This window comes from Pagrus major, chromosome 20 (genome assembly GCF_040436345.1).
Source record: "Pagrus major chromosome 20, Pma_NU_1.0".
Lineage (NCBI taxonomy): Eukaryota > Metazoa > Chordata > Actinopteri > Spariformes > Sparidae > Pagrus > Pagrus major.
Genome location: NC_133234.1, coordinates 16,094,159 through 16,111,971, shown reverse-complemented (window position 1 = coordinate 16,111,971; position 17,813 = coordinate 16,094,159). Strand labels below are relative to the sequence as shown.

Here is a 17,813-nt window from a genome sequence, read left to right as displayed (position 1 = left end):
TCAGAGAACAGGAGCCGATCGGGAGGCATCGCAGATCTTAAGGGACTTCCAGTTTGTGCCTTCATTGTCATGACCAGGACACAATGCTTGATGCAGGTTGTCAGTGAAGGTCCCAGTGCAGAAGCAATGGAGGGGGGTCATAGTATCAGCTCCTACAAAGCACACCAAACCCCCGGGGAAGCTGCAGAACACCCCAATACGAGTGAACGACTTTCCTGCCAGCAGAGGCAGCGCATGCTGGACGCCACCGTGCCAGGCTGTGTAGTCTCCATTAAAGTATTCCACACACCAAGACTCTTTGCCCCGGCCCAGCCAGGAGTCCTCCTCGCGGCCCTTGCGTGGGATGCTCGGGTAGGTGAGCCCCAGCTCCCAGTAGGTCTTCCCACCCACCTCCACCTCCCAGTACTGGTGGCCCTCGCTGAAGCCTTGCTGGCTGACTACATTTAGGGTGGTGTCAAAGCGGGAGGGAGTCTCTGGTACATCCTGCCAGGTGTCTGTGTAGGTGGCTGAGTCACCTTTGGGAGAGATGATCAGCTTGGGGTGGGCAGTGTTGGCATCAAGGACAACATCTGCAGCATCTGTGTGAGAGACATCAGAAACATTCAGTGTCTTGTGTGAGAGATTTTACAGATGAGTTTACAGACACTTGACGTAAATGTCATGCCCTAGTTGGCAGTGATTACAACCCTTGACACAGCTAGGAGCACATGTCAATCTACCTGTCATTTTGGGTGAACTCACAGCTCTGAAACAGTTTCTTGGTGACAGGGACCTGGGATCTGATGAACAGCAAGAGGTTGATGGTGAGACTCAGCAGTTGTTTGTTCTTGAAGTCATCCACCTGAATCAGGTCAGGGTCGGTCACCTTCAGAGTCTCAGATATTCTGATTTCAGACACAACGAACAGTTGATACCTCAGACTGAAAGAATGTTTTTTAAGCAACAATAACCCATGTTGTGACAGATTTCAGTAGTATTAATAAGTACTAATCTATACACTATATTCAAATGAAAATGACAGTGCTACACATTATATAAATGTCCTAACAACACATTATATTAGGAAAATATGTATGAAACAGAGCTATTATACATCTCACTTCAGTTTAGTTAACTGTTAATGTTCATTTATTTTTTTAAATTCTTCATTAGTTTTAGTTAGAGCTGCAATGATTCATTGACTAATCGATTAGATGTCAACTATTACATTAATTGGCAACTATTTTGATAATTGATTTATTGATATGAGTTCTTTTTTTAGGAAAAAAAGTTTAAATCCTCTGATTCCAGCTTCTAAAAATATGTTTTCTGGTTTCTGTAAACTGAATATCTTCAGGTTGTTGACAAGATAAGACATTTGAGGATGTCATCTTGAACTTCAGGAATCACTTACAGACTTTTTAACCATTTTCTGACATTTTGAAAATAATCAACAGATTATTCAACAATGAAAATAATATTTAGATGGGGGTATTTTTCAGAGAATAGGAAATAGGAACAGTATTGCAATACAAACACAATCACAGTCATGTAGACATCCCAGTCTCGATAAACATATGATGCCTGTTGTGTTGACAAATTTGACCTAATAGACAACAACATTTTTATTTTATTTCGGTTAAATAATCCACAATATAGTTTCAGTTTTCATTTTTGTCTAAAGTCAAGTTTTTATGTTAGCCAGTTTTAGTTAACCATAAAAACCCGTGCTTTAAGCGTAATAACCTGTTTTCATTTTGTCCTTCTGATGGACAAGGAAGTATTGCTTATCAAAACAACATATCAGTAGATATCCGTAAATGAGAAACAGACTACGAGCGGTAAATGAGGTGTTCGAGACAAACGACGCGACTTGAGAAGAATGTTTGGTATGTCTTGTATCTCTTAATGCCCTCAGATCTGTTGTAAGTTTATTTGTGGAACCTCACGCACACGTAGAAAGCTGCAATATGTTCATACCTTTTTTCTGTGTCAACATTCTGTAGAAGACATGACAAGAACACATAACAACTGATTAGTACCACTGAGAGAACAGATTTAGACAAACAGAAATATTGATTAAATGCCCTACTGTAGGTTGAAATCAGAACTTTTGAATATCCTCATGTTTACCTGAATGTCAGTTTCCTGTTTTTTCACCTGGGCACCGATGTTGGACAGCTCCTGGTCCAGCTCCTGTGTGAGGTGGTAGCAGTCCTCTATCCTCTCCTCCACCAACTTCTCTATGGCCTCGTGCTCCGCGTCCAGCTGAGTCAGTGTGATCCGAAGATCCTCATCTAGAACCCGCTTCATGTCCTCATACTTCTTTGTGATTTTTTCCTTCACTGCGTTGGTTTTTTGCTGAGGTTGAAGGATCATGGGGGTTAAAAATTAATTTGTAAGAGCATGCTACGGCATATGGCCAGATGAAAAGTTGAGGAACAGGTGTTGTTACAATGTCATGGGCAACAAATACAGCAGTCAAACTATAATCCACTGACAACTATTGACTAAAACAGTAAATCCTCTCAATAAAAAAATTGGCACTAGGAAATGTGTGAAATTTTTTGCTTAAAAAATGACTTTCTGCACAGTGATACAGAAAGAAAATAGATCCTACATTAAACTGTTTAAATTAGGTTTGTGGATTATCTTGAGGGTCAAGATTTCTGGAAAGAGACATTGCTGTTGCAGCCTATTTTTTGGTGCTTAGAGTACCACAGGCCGGGTGCTATCTAGTTCCATTATACTGGCGAAAAGAGCAGACATCTCTACAGCTGATACCTCCAAAACTCTGCAACTCACATCAAAACATGATGATGGTAAACGCTAAAACGCAGCGTCACAATAACACATGTAAGGCAAAGTTATAAAGTCAGCAAACTAACTCACTGATGTCCATTATTAAAAAAAAACAATCTGTCTTTGTAACTTTAGCAAACATTATTTAGTATTAGCTAATGTGAGCTAACATTAGCCACCATAAGCTACTGACCAAGTCAGGCTGTAGACGGAAAATCCCTGCGTGTAATCAACCGAGAAAGGGTGTGTTTTACGGAGAGAGCTCTTCAATTGAAAAAGGGATTGATGTCCTATTTCCTCTTTCAAAACGGACATAGTCTCGCTTTGAAGCTGTGGCATGGAATCTGTTTTTGATTTTCAGGTGAATTGCCTTGCAGATTAATTTCCTGCCAAGAAACGAATCGATTGAAATTGTATTGTTTCAGGACTCGAGAACATTATGTTAGGCCAATACTCAACAGTTAAAATATCGACAAAATGAGTTGAGAGCACTAATTCTACATAAAAAACAAAAACAAGCCCATTTTATGTGGAGCACAGAAAATGCTTTTTTTGATGGGAGAGCACAGAAAACGGCAAGCCACAGCAGTGCAGGAGGGATGGGCAGAATAAGAGCTGTTCAAAAGTGCGTTTCAGGAATTCATAACTCATTTAACCTTGAGGTAAATGTGCCACAGCGGCACAAGGACATACTCTGTGTTCCACCACTGTCGGCTGAAATGAACAACAGACACTGATGGAACAACGTGGACCAAGTATCCTGTTTGTTTATTTAATACACTCAAATTCAGACTGTCCCTGCCAACATTTATTCAATTTCATCATGACCCTGAGTTTTACAAGGCATACAGACTCCTGATCATCAAGATTTCCAGCATGTGGTCCCACCATGTAGCTTTTTCAGAAGAATGACAGATGCCAGAGGACAATCTGTATACACAGCAGAACACTTTGTGATGGACTTACTGTTATATCCACCTGCTTAGCTGCCAGCTTTTTCATCCTGTAGGCGACGGCATCTCTTTGTCTCTGCAGGTGCTGCTGATGTTTCAAGAGCATTTCCTTTGAAACGGGCAGAAAACATGAAGAGAATCAAAAGAAACAGATCACGAACCGCAGGTAAAAGGAACAAAAGCTAAAGGTGGTGGATCAATAGTGTCATTGGCTTTTCTTCTCAATAAAACAAAGTGGAAGTGCTTACTTCATTTGTGGCCTTCCCTCCTACCTTACCATACATTTTCTGTAGAGCTGTGTAGATTAAACTCCACTAACCGGTGTCAACACGACCACGAGGGGCTTTTATAGGCCTGTGTCAGATGTGAAGGCTTTGTCGTAGGAGGGAGGGGGAGAGCACAGCGGCCTTGTTATATCTGTCCTGGTGCTCTTGGAAGCACGTGCCTTGTTTTATTAAGGAGTGAACATGAATGTGAACTTTGAAGACATGAACGAGGCAGAGAAGGGCAAATGGATGGGCAAGTTGTCAGACCTGAGGAAGAGTTATTCCACGTCCTACTAAACAAGAGATCTATTTATACCCACCTGACACTGGCCTTGATGTACGTGTGTGTGTGTGTGTGTGTGTGCTCGTGGCCTACATGCACATTTGAGGAAGTTTATGAGACACTGATGGCACTTTTGAAGCTCATAGACAATTCAGACTCAGTGCTTTTTCACAAAAATGCCAAGTGCACAGAGTGATTTAAGAGTGTGTCGCATCTTTGTCCCTGAGGCAGTTAAATTTGTCCCAGCTGATGCCTGTTCAAAATGTTTACTCCGACCCAGGTGACCTTTTCCATGCGCAGCACAAACGGCAGGTGCATATGTGCAAGGAGAGAGAAGTGAAATGCAACAAAGGCGGCTGACTCACCTCCATTGACGTCATAGTCCACAAAACATTTCTGGAGCTTCACTGCAATAAAGCGTTGTGGCATTCTCCTAAACAACTGAAGTAGATGGGGACTTGCAATGCTGTGAATTTCCTCAAAAGATAAGTTATAACTGTTGACAAACATGGGACATTAATAAACAAAAAATAAATTAAAAAATACCCTTATCCCTGCTTGTAATTACATTATAGTGTGTTATAAACCACTTATTCAATGGTCATATGGTGCTAAAGTATCAAAAGGGGCAATATGTAAGAATTTTAGTTGAAAACATAGCTATCCCCATCCCGGTCCAAAGGTCCTGTAACCATAAACACTAGCACACCCTGTTACCGGAGCTCCCAGTCAGAACTACTAGCTGCATGGCTAACTGAGCTAACTAGCTAAGGGCAGCCACAGTTAGTAGTTAGTGGTTACTCTGGCGATATGCAGTCCTCTTTGGGTTTTTGAGTATGAATTGACAGTTGACCAATTCTTACATATTGCACATTTAAAGCTCAGCTTCCCTCATCAGTCTTCATCAACCTATAAATCATCTGTCAAAAGTTGGCATCAGTCTTTTCTTTTGTCTCCAGAGCTTTTCGAAAGTGGTGCACTAAATTGGACCCCGGCCAACCTTACACACATTTTCTCTTGTAAAACTGAAAAGAAAACAGTCATGTGTGCATTAATGTGAGTTTTTTTAATGTGATTTCAAAATATTTTATAAGCTCACAACTCCAAACCTCTCAGAACTGGGACTTTATACACAACACTGTATTGTGTATTCAACCCGATCATGCCATATTACTTATTTTTTTATTATTATTTTTTTAAGTCAATGAAAGAGTGAATATTTTCCGGTGTTTTCCAGGTGCATCACTTTCCCGGAGAAGCTGTGGGGAATTCTGCAGCTACACAACACATCAGGTAGACCTTAAGAGCAATTGAACCATGGAACCAGAAACACCAGTTCGCAGTGTGATTGTCTTGTTATTGTGCAGCGTAACTTCCCGCTTTCTCACAAAGCAACCCTCATTGTAAGAGAGACAGAGGTGAACAGAGTCTCTGAACAGGTGCTCCACAGGTAAGATTATTCTTCTGTTTGGATCTAGTGTATTTAGTGACTCGTTTATTAGTTTGATTATTAGTCTTTTACTTTTGATTCGATACAAAATGTAATGCTCATTCCTCGAGCTGACACATGTTTGGCTCTGTCTTAGTGAGTGTTAACAATGGCACGGTACGAAGAGAACAATGAGTTTTAACATTGCTGAGATGCTGCAGGTTTATTATTTTTTCATCACTGCACACATGCCTTTACAGCTCTTTAAACCAGTAATAAGTATGAAAATAAAATCTGAATTCTTTTCTTCATGTGGCTTTTGTTTGTATGTAACAGCTGTATTTCATGCTCTGCTTTGAGGCATGAACCCTTTTTTTAAAAATCCTAAATTGTTTGTCTAAAAGGTAAACTATTGCCATCTAGATGTTTTTATGCTGTTTGGTTGGCCAGAGATTGATTGATTGATTATTGTCCTGCGTTGGTTTTTGTTTAGGTGTGGTGTCACGATGCATAAGACCATGAAGAACACAGGTAGAGTTTCACATCTGGAAATCTGATTTATGGTTTGATGAAGGTGTTTGTCGTTGTTTACCAGTAGTTTGGTGCAGCTTATGGAAAAAAACCTGTTAAATGATAAAAGATTCGAAGAAACCTGCAATCTGCTTATCTGATCCGATAAGTACTTTGGGGAGTTTAAATCCTTTGTTTAAACCACAGTTCCTCATAACTTGTTCATTCTCGCATTTTTAATCCTTTGCTAGTTTCCCAAAGAGCAGCTCCAGGGACATAGAATGGAGATTTATGTAAACAAAGATGGTTTAAGTAAACAATTACAGAACAATAGGCTTTTCTTTTGCACACAGGTGGAAGTGCGGTGTTCTACACACCAGCTGCAGTTGCGACAGAGATCAGATCAGGATACCTGTTCAAGTCTCCTCCACCGAAACGGTTTAAGTCAGAGGTAACAGACTTTGCACTATATTCAGTGTGGGCAATATATTTTCAGCTTTTTATGTTGTAAATCACAGTTCATTTTTTTTATTTTATCATGTTTCTCTTGCAGAAATCGTGGAAGAAGCGGTATTTTGTGCTGTTCAAAATCAGTGAAGAAGAACACCAACTGAAGTACTTCAGGAGTCCAGAGACGAAGGACAGGCCGCTCGGAGGGATAGACTTAGCACAGTATGTCCCCACAAAGCACATGAAGCAACATTTTTTAACTTTCCCAATGTCTCTTTATGAGCCTATGAATATATAATCAATAGCTCTTCAGTTATACCAGCTTTGTTTTTTAGCGTAGATGCCCTCTATCACTAAATGTTGTGTCATTTGTGTCCCATCGTCAGGGTCTCACTTTTGTACGTGAGCCCTCAACAACACCAGAAATGGGGATGGATCCAGAAGAGCTTCAAGTGCTCTCCGTCCTCTGTGCTCTTCATCAAGGTTTCCAACCGGGACTACTTCCTCCTCGGGGAGAGCAGGTGAGGCAGCTGGTATTTACAGGAGATATAAAGCACTGAGATGGAATTTACAGCTTCTCATTGACTTCCATGCATTTTACTACACTGTACTATAAAAACTCCTGACATATCGCCCTCAGGATAGATACACAAGAATGTCTTTTTACTGTACAAAAAGACTGAAATGAGTGTTAAATAAGAGGAGCTGTACATTTGATAACTTTTCTAACAAATGTTTGATCAGCAGTAAGTCATGTTGGTGTTGAAAGCATTTTCAGCGCTGATAACCAAGCTTTACACTGGACGGTGATGTTAGAGCCCTTTCCTGATTTCCTCGATGTAGTCGGCCGGGGTGCAGTAATGGCCGACTAAGGTTGCCTGGAGCAATGCGCATTTGTTTGGTTGTCAGACAAGAGAAGATGCAAATTCTAACGACCAATAAAAAATAAAAAAAACAATCAACCCTTAAAACACCCACAGGAGACAAATCCTCTGGAAGACAAACTGATAAGATAAGATTATAAAAGTATTGCAGAGGTGAATTTTATGTGTGGGATGTTTTATCTTCAGCCTATAACAGAATACAATTGTTTGTGCAGGCATCAGGTTGCTTGTCTTCCCATAGAAACCATCATTAAGTACATTTTTGAATCAAACTATAATTCAATACAGTGACATCTCTGCAGTGGTGGTCTTAACTGCTCTTGAAATAAATTCCAGAGTCCTCTTTGTCTGAGACCGAGTAAAAATGGGGTCGATTCAGAGATAAGACAGAGACCTTCAAAAAGCGGTCTTGAGACCAAGCCACTTGATGTAGAGACAGCTCATTGTAAGCCTTCCCCCTGATAACGTGGCATTCGAAATTGTCCCAATGGCTTTGCTGACCCACCTTTTCTGGAAGTATGAAAAAAAGGTGTTCCTCTGAGACAAAAATATGCAAAGGAACTGAATGAATGTTATATTCTATATAAGCTCTTTTACTGAAAAGAATATAATCAGGTGTAACCCTTTGCAAGCACCTATCTTTTGATAAGTAACTGTAATTGAATAATACATTACAATTATTTTGTCATTTGGATACATTCCACCATAACTCCCCAAACTGGTTGGCCTGTAATCAGTTCTCTGCATATCTGATCACAGTAAGCAGTGTATTTTTCAAAATAAAGTTCAATCGCGAACCATTTTTCTGTCACTAAAACTAGTTTATTCTGCATAAATTATTTTGTTTAGTAAAAATTGACCCAAATACAACGCTCTGGCCAGGCAGTAGTTCGAAAAACGAGGTAAAACAACAAGCTGAATCCAAAAAACAAAAGGCAGGCAAAAAAAGCAAGAAGCAACAGACTAAACTAAATACAAACCAGGACAGCACGAGGCACAGAAGCAACAAACGTAGGCTCGAGGAGCAAACAACTAATTTAAAACCCAAAACCGTGACATAAATGCAGCCATTTAAATCAGTATATATAGTTTTCAAAAGAGTTTGGTTGTGGATTTCTTCAGTAACGGCAATGAGAAGATAAACAGTCGCAGATACATTTATTACATTCAAATTTGAAAGCCTGTGATTACAGTTCACAGCTGGGTTGTCAGTCCTCTCAAGGCCCCACTGACACTTTCACGGTGCCTCATAAAACACTTCCCTCCACCCTTTACAACACCTGCTATTTTTGGAGATGTATCAATCAGGAAGAAATGATGATGTTGTTCTCCAGTTTGTTAATAACGGTCAATCAGCTGAGAAATGGCTTTTTTTCACCCCACTCTGCTCGCACCAATCTGTCGCTGCACGTCACTATTTCCACTTGATATTTGGATTTTGGAATTGAATTTTAAAGTAAATGTAATGGCTGTAATTTGTGTAAGATTAGTGTTTTTTTTTTAAGTCTTTCATATGCTCCTCTTGTCTTTAGCGAGGATGCAGACGGCTGGTTCTCTGACTTGTTTGAAGCCCTGAAAAACAGGCCATATACAGTGATGACCTCAGAGGTACATTTAGATTTGAGTTTTCCATCAATCCATCATATTTGTTGACTTGCTTTGTCGCTGTCACTGACAATCTCTTTTTTCTGCTAAAGGAAATGTCTAATGGGCCGTCAGCAACTGAGGTAAATATTTGTATAATAATACATATGTCTTTTCCTCATCTGTTGACCACAAGGCACTTTAAAGAGATAGTTCAACATTTTGGAAAATTAATTTATTCACTGTGTCAGTGAGCTGTCACAAGATTTTGTTATCTTTAAACAGAGCTAGGCTAGCTATTCCCCCTTGTTTCTAGTCATCGTGATAAGCTAAACTAAGCTAAGCTAACAGACTGCTGGTTGTGGCTACATAGGCCTATTTACCGCACAAACATCAGAGCGATATCAGTCCTCTTATCTGACTCTTGGAAAGAAAGCAAGTATTTTATAATCCGTTTATCATCGAATAATAATAATAATCATCTGCCTCCATTATTACACTTCAAATTCTCAGTCATAGTTCCCACAGCGTCCCGACCACTGTACAGATGCTTTAACCATTCTTATCAGTCAACTCTTCATCTCTTCCTGCTTGACCAGGTATCAAAACCCGTTCTGTGGAGAAGGACTTCCTCCATTATGGCTGAAAAGGTTGGTCCGTAAAGCTCTGCATGGATTAGTTCAATCTGTGTTTCTAATTGCTCCGTGTGTTCTTTTTGTGCATGTGAATGCCTGTATCCTCACTTTTTATCTGTATATAAAATGTCAAATAGTGTCCTTTATATACTCACTGTTAAATGACACTTTTGTGTATCTTCATATGCCAATACACCCAACTTTATTATTTATACGCATAAATAACATGGACAGTGCATCCAACCCAGGGACATTGAGCTGAAGGGGCTGAAAGCAACATAAACATTGTACATTTTCACTGAGACTGTCTAATTTTGTTGTGTGGGATTTTTTTTTCTTTTTCAGCAAGAGTTCAAAGGTCGGTCCATGTCTGATCCGTCCTCAAACGCTTTGGATAATATTAAGAAATCAAAGGTGCAACTTCTTGATTTGACAGTTTGTGATTAGTAAACACAAATATGATTCAAACATTTAGTTTGGGTGATTGGACGTGACTTTACTTTTAGAGTGTCTTATTGCTTTCTGATTGGCCAGCAGGAAGAAGATGCCAAAAGACGAGCATCAGAGCCGATCTACGACTATCCAAGATCCTACCAAAGACAAATACAAGTAGGGCTACGACTTACAATCATCTTCAATATTGATTCATTATTCAACAAATAATTGTGTCTATTAAATATTTAAAAAATAGAGAAAAATGAAATAATTTGTTGAATGTATCTATCTTAGCTTCTAAATTGTGATGTACTGCAACAAAAAATAATAATAATAGTTTTTTTTTTCTTCATAAATAATGTGGAAAAAGACTGGAGAAAATGGTGACACTCGTCGCAAAAGCTTGGACTCAGTGTGAGTGACAATGTATTGATCTGATGCATCTATTTGCTAAATTGATCCTCACTGGCTTTATTTTAACTTTTTTTCAAATAGCACATGCTGGAATTTTTGCCCCTAATTTCTACTTCATATTATTTGTTTGTCCGTCTCTTGTAGATATGAATCGATGACGGAAATTCAACTGAGAATTAATGAACAGGTGTCTCAGGCAGCGTAAGTTTGATTTTTATATAACTAAATAAACGATCTTTATTTGTTTTCATGACTGAATAAACAAACTGACCTTAAAGTACGACACAACTTCATACTGTTTTACTTTGTTTATATTGGCAGACCCTGCCACCTTTCTAGCTTCAAACAGTGTTGCGGGGACCTTAATTTCCTCTGAGAACAGCTTGTTTATTCAGTTATGGGAAACATAAATATTTCTGAGTTTGTATTATTACCTCATTAATATCATAGAGTTTGAGTTTCTTTTCCCAAACTACATATTGCCCCTTTAAAAAAAATTTAGTAAGCATAAATAATCACTAATTATTGTTCAAATTGAAAGAAGCTCATTGTGCCACATCCTTTCAGGGACTGTGAAGTTGACCAGGCTACCCTGATGAGGTCTGTCACTCAGGTGTATGACCGGCTGAAGACACGGATTTCTCCACTCCCTACATTCAGTGAGGAGATAGGTGAAGACAGGTAAAGATCTCAGATTAAATGCAGGGTCGTTTTCTGTTTTTGTGTGCCATGTGCGTGTTTTTGACTTTTCACTTAGTCTTTGGCGTCACTGCCCTATGCCCTCTGTGTAGCGTGTTTTGTCAGTGCCCTAGATACCAAAATAGTTCACTCATCAGACGCAACTGCAACTGCGTGTGGCTCAAACATCTACACTGGCAACAAAGAGGGTGTTATTTTTAAGAAACTGTTGACACTCCAGGACCAGTCAGGAATCTAAGACGGGCAGCCCCTCAGAACCGGTTCAGCTACTTGTGCGCTTGACTTGATGACACATCTCATGTGCGATGTTATACCCGTGCAAGATGGCACTGATCATCTCTCCAGATTTATATACAGTTTAAAATGCATGGGGTGACAGATTATTCAGACCTTGTATAAACTGAACTTGGTTTTACAGTTCAGGTATGACTGCTTATGATCTTAAAATGATTAGCTGTACAGTAAGTAAAAAAATATATGTTGCTCATGCAGGCACATTTGATTTGATTTGATTGTAACGCATGTGTGCTATGTTAAAGGGACAGTTCATGACAAATTCATATTTTTCCTCTCACCTGTAGTGGTATTTATCCAAGTAGTTTTTGTTGGTGTGAAATGCAGAGTTTTGGAGATATCTGCCCAAAAGATGTGTGCTTTCTCCTGAATATAATGGAACAAGATGGCACTTAGATGGTTTGTGCCGCTCAAAGTGCCAAACAAATACATTTGAAAAACTCAACAGTCTCTATCCAGAAATCATGACCCGGTTACTCAAGATAACCCACAGAACTATTTTCTCAAGTGACAGCACAGGATGTAAACATAAATGAACATAAATACTTGGATGAACTGAAACGTTAGCTGCTGTAGTTTGGTAGGAAGAGGACAGGTCTGTTACAGCTCAGCCAAGAAGGACACTATTAATGTTTACATCCTGCGCTGTCACTTGCATGAGTTTTTGTCCACAAGCAGATGCATGCTTATTTTTGCAGGTTGATAGACATGTAACTGTATTTTAATCGTCTATAGAAAGAAGGCACACATCTATACAGTTGATATCTCCAAAACTCAGCATCTCACAACAAAACAACCTGGCAGAATAAATAGCACTACAGGAAAGAGGAAAAATATGTATTTTTGATTTTGGGGTGAACATTCCCTTTAATTATTGAAAGTAAAATGATGTGCCCTTGTGCTAAAACAGCAGATTATGTGATAATGGTAAAATTGATAATGGTAATGATATAAAACATTATCTTTGTTTGTTCACTTAACAAATATTGGTTGATAGTAGCTGATGTTAGCTAACATTAGCCACCATAAGCTAACAGTGATACCAGACCAAGTCAAGCTGTAGATGGAAAATCCCTGTGTGTAGTAGACTGGGTGTGTTTTATTTCTGAGGAATGAAGTCTTCATTGTGTCCTGTTTCCTCTTTCAGAGCCGACACTGTCTTGCTACAAGGTTGCGGCATTTAGAACAATGCACTACACGTCTGATTACTCACGTTTGGTGCATACATGCATCAAAAATTACATCACGCTTACATCTAAGCTTGGATGATATTTGCAATCAAAGAAATGACAAAAAGTCAGCCTAGCAAGCCCTCACAATGCTCACAATGTTAAACGTTTGAACTGGGCTTTCGATCTCTGTTGCATGTTCGACCTTCTTATTCCTACAGCGTCTGAAGGAGAGCCGGTTTGACCTTCTTGTTTGCCAAGATCATTGTGTTGATCACTAATACAGCAGGCGGTCACCTAAAATCGTGCCTCTTCCAGCTGGTTCATGCGTAAAATCTTCCTGTCTGCAGTTAGTCTGCGAAATGTTTGTGAATTCTGCCTCTCACACTGATTTCTTTCTAAGTGGCCAACTGCTGTGCCGCCACACAGAAGAACATCCTCTCTACTGCATTTGGCATATGGGTCAAGAGGCTCGTCTCTTAAGTGCTTCTTAATTAGGATTCCTCTCGAGCCTCTGCAGTGATTTGGGAACTATTTGCTTCTCCCATGCTGTTTTTATGAGCTATTTTTAAAAAATCTCAAGACATCTGGTCCCCTTTCTGTATAACTGAGAGAAACCTCTTTCTGTTTTTGGATTCTACAACGCCCTTTTACCCTTTATCAACCAAGTCTTCCTTTAAAGGTGCAATATGTTAGAATTGGCCACCTCTTGAATCCATACTCCAACTTAAGATGACGTTAGCTAGCTAGCGCAGATAGCTGTTGTATTATGAGATGGGTCGGGACAGGCAGTGGAAATCTCCTTAACACAAGAAGTCTTAGAAATGCATCAAAACCTTTTTTTTCACAGTCTGTTGATAATTTAGTTTCATATTAAACAAAAAATCTTACATGTTGCACCTTTAACTGTCATGATCATCTGGTAAATGGCCCAATGCGGACTGTTTGGCATCCAAGGCTTCTTATACAGTGCCAAAAATCTGTATGTGGGTCACGCCCCTCCACTGTGCAGGCACATTCAGAGGGCATTCTTTCATAATTAAAGCACTGACCTTGGCTCCTGCTGCACGAGAGTGTTTAAACAAGACATTCGACACATGCGCAGAGATCTGACGTTATGATCCCTCATGCTGTTTCTTGTTCTTGCAGGAAGGAAAAGCGTCCGACTTCAGACTTCAGCAGCAGCTCCAGTGACAACGGCGCCAGCTCTCCTGTTAAGATGCTGGCGAGAGCGAACGGGCTCAGACCGGACAAACAAAGCTCCACTGAAAGGTGATAGAAGCTGACCCTGAATCCAGACGACTTGGCCCTATTGTTTGTAATGTGATGTAAAACACACACTGTGGCACCTCCTGTGCTGTCAAATCAAATAGTCAGAAACAGCTTTGGTTACACAGAGCAAATAAAAAAAGAAAGGTGACTAAGTCAAATAAATAGCCATAAAAGAATGCCGGTACCGGCGCTGACATGTTGCTGGACTGGTTAGAGTGGTTTCTGGAGGTTTCTGCCAGCAGTCGGTGGTGCAATGATAGCTGAATAATGATGAGCAATACTCGACATGAAACATCAGTAACTCAGGTGACTTTCCCACCAGAATTTAAATGAGTTGTTCAGAGAAAATTAGAAGTCCTTATCTATGCAGACACTCAGCCCACTATAATGGAGGAAGGAGGCCTTAATAACCATAAACCTCTGCTTTGTTGTTTGTGTGCTTGTTCGCCACATTCCAAGCGGATGAAATTTCATCTGTAGAACAAAAGCTTTCTATCGTTTTCGCCATTTGCTGGCATTTCACACCTTTGAATCACGGAGGGTGGTTTCTTAAATAAACACAAGATTTCCTGAAATCAATATGAGAAACAAACAATAACTTTTTTTAGGACGATCCTTCAAGTTCAGCTGTCAAGATTGAGATGTGGTTCTCTGCAGCACGTCAAAATAAACACAACACCATTCAATAAAGCGTTTGCTGTTGTTTGTTTTTCTTTCTCAGCCTTGACACCATCATCCCAGAGGAGAGAGATATTGAGGTCAAGCAGGCAGATTTGAAAAAACACCTGACATTAACAGAAGTGGAGGGGAAGCCATGGTGAGTCTGTCTATGAAATAGGACCACATATCTACCTCGCTGTTAAAAGTCTTACATATTGGAGTGCTTGATTGCATCCATTAAGCAATAAGTTGCACTGGTTCATACTGAGATTTGGTTAATGCGCTTTGCATTTATTGGTTTAATTTGGCAAAAAGTCCAAATTCTCATCCTAAGACGTTGAAAAAACACTGGTTCACGTCTTTGTTGCTATGATACACACACCTTTTTATAGAAAACTAGTCTTTAAGTTGTTATAAACACAGGCTGTGTAGTGAAGGTAACAAGAGCAGCAGCTTAAGTCCTTCGTCAGCATCTACACAGGACGCATTCAAGCACAGCTGCCTCTGACTTACTATATACAACACCTGGATGACTGAGACTGTCTGTGTCTTCACAGGAATAATATTGGATCCACACTAGATCCAAACTTTACCCAACATATGCAAATATCAAATAGTATGTGAGAGAGAGCCACAGAATGAATCATTTATCAAGCAGTTGTTTATTTTAAAGTTACAACTAATTGTAAATGGTTAATAAATACTGTGTAGTTAATCTATAAACATTATTTTGATGGGCATTATTTAAGTTTCACTGATGGTTATAAAACTTTAAAATTGTTTAATAAATGGTTTAGAAACATGTAATTGCTTGTTACTATAATAACTATTAACTAAAGTTTAATTAACTAGAAATGGACAATTTGTTAATGATGGTCATTATAAAGTGTATCTGTGTGTGTGGGTGTGTTACAGTGTGTCTGGTTGGACCGGCCAGCCACAGTCAGTGTGCCTGTTCCACAAAGGAGACCAGATGCTGGCAATCAATGACTTGCACACCGGCAGCGTGGACGAGTTCAACATGTATCTCAGCAAGTCTCTCAAGAATGAGGTACGCTCACGACGTCGGCGTCTGTGATATTATACAGCTGTTTGCATGCATTGATGAATACGTGATGAAATCATGAGAGGTAAACGATCTCTCTTTTCAGGTGAAAGTGACCATCCTGCGTCAACGTGGATGTCGGCCTCTGCACTCGCCAAACGGTCTCTGCAGCGACTGACTGCGAACTGACCGTTAGGGACGAGACTTCCTTTCTGTGGATGGTGGTTTGTACCATGTATCGACACTTCAGACAACTGGCAGTATTTTCCTAGGGCTGTGGCCAGTTCTTACTAATCTGTCACTCTTCTACTTTAGTCTATTTAAAGCCTAGTAGAGCCCAAAGTGCAAATGAAGGATATTTAATCTCACACAGTGACTCACAGTTCAAATGCATTTGAGCTGCAAAGCGCTCCTTGTGTATACAATGACTTGCTGTTTTTACAGAGCATGAGTCATGATATCTTTAGCTCATTGTGTGTTGTGTTTACTGTAGATAAGATGTTTGTTCTCAAAAGTTGTCTCTAGGAGGAAGCAAGCGGCGAATGTTTTACGGAAACATTTTTCCTCATACCGCCTGATTGATTAAATAAAATGAAATTGTGCAAGACGCTGTGTGCAAAAATCTACTGTATATAGACTATTTAACAACTGTGGTGTTTACACTAATAATCAAATTGTATCGACAATTTAAATGCACATAAAATAGAGTAGAACTAATATCAAAGATTCTTGGTGGAGTGGGATCTTTTCTTTACTTTGACTGAATTGCTAATGTGACTTCTGTAAATACTCTATCATTAATGATCAACTCTGAATCAACATTTATGATCCTAATGAAGTGAAAAGACATGCAGTGTTTCCATAAACTCCATTTGTATCTTGCTGCTGCATCTCAAGTGAGAAATGAGCTGCATGACTAGTGCAGATGTCATCACCCAGCAATCAAAGCTGATTTCTATCTAGATTGCTCGGCATTCGGCCGCATGACGACGTTTCTTTGTAAGTCATGCCCGTCCAATTACACCGTCTTCAGAGCGCAAAAATAAGGGTGTGCCGTATGTTGTCTTTGTCACGTGTCCAAACATCTAAATTTAAACTGTCCTTATTTTTCTTGGAAATGTTTTAACAGTAATTAGATGCGGATGAATAAAGAGATTTAGGAAGAGACCAGAACTTCACCTCAGGGAGTCTGAATTAATATGCCGACAGAGTGGTGCTGCACCTCAGGCTCCTTCTGCTTCTTGCTCTCTGATTCGAAGCGGTAATGGTGACTTAAAGTTGCAATATGTAAAAAGTGGCTTCCTGTTGAATTAATACTGCCAATAAATAAGGGCAGCATATCACCAGAGTAACTGCTAACAAGTTACATGTAGCGCAGTTAGCAGTGTAGTTAGCCAGACTACCTGGGGAGTATTGGTGTTTTACACCACTTGCACAAGAGCTTCGGACCAAGGCACAGGTCTAGCTGGTTAGCATGCTACTTCAGTAGATACTTCTGCAACAAAATACATAGACGTCAAAACTGTTGTGTCTTCATGTTCTGTTGATAATTAAAGTAAAATTCTTACATACTGCACCTTTAATATAACTTTTTAATCATTTTTAGATTATGTCGGGTGGCCGATGCCACACCTGACAAAGACAACAAATGGAAATTATTCACAAGGCCTGTTGAGTTTTATATTTAAAGTGTTTGGTTTTTTTTACTTATGTCCACTGACCAATGTCTTTAGAAGGCAAGGGCGAAGCTTGTCTAAACCCTTTAACATGAAATGATATCATATGACATTGTTAATATTCGGTCGAGACCTTTTCCCAAAGGCTGATGCATCCCATTATATCAACCTTTCCAAGGTATATGAGTTCTGACAAATTAAATTATTCAGGACATTTATTTTTCAACTGTGATCCTCAAGCTGTGCTGTAATATAAATGTGTTCTGTTAATAATAAATATATCCTTTGCAATAGTGCAGCGAATGCAGGTTGTACTGGGACAATGTATCTGTGATTAATGTGTAAAATGATGATGAATAAATTTTAACCACATT

At 39.5% G+C, this 17,813-nt stretch overlaps 2 protein-coding genes across 2 annotated transcripts; one reads left to right on the top strand and one right to left on the bottom strand.

Moving 5' to 3' along the window:
- Positions 1–4,663, bottom strand: LOC141015198 (E3 ubiquitin-protein ligase TRIM21). Its single transcript, XM_073489152.1, has 5 exons — positions 4,649–4,663; positions 3,748–3,843; positions 2,072–2,340; positions 742–884; positions 1–578 (listed from the first exon to the last, which is right to left on the bottom strand). The coding sequence occupies exons 1-5, from the start codon at positions 4,661–4,663 to the stop codon at positions 1–3; spliced, it is 1,101 nt and encodes a 366-aa protein (XP_073345253.1).
- Positions 4,664–6,218: 1,555 nt separating this feature from the next.
- Positions 6,219–17,813, top strand: LOC141015197 (pleckstrin homology domain-containing family S member 1-like). The gene is made up of 12 exons (XM_073489151.1): positions 6,219–6,243; positions 6,576–6,673; positions 6,776–6,894; positions 7,059–7,193; positions 9,089–9,164; positions 10,121–10,189; positions 10,313–10,384; positions 11,238–11,305; positions 13,936–14,058; positions 14,780–14,875; positions 15,634–15,769; positions 15,870–17,813. The coding sequence occupies exons 1-12, from the start codon at positions 6,219–6,221 to the stop codon at positions 15,939–15,941; spliced, it is 1,089 nt and encodes a 362-aa protein (XP_073345252.1). The 3' UTR covers positions 15,942–17,813.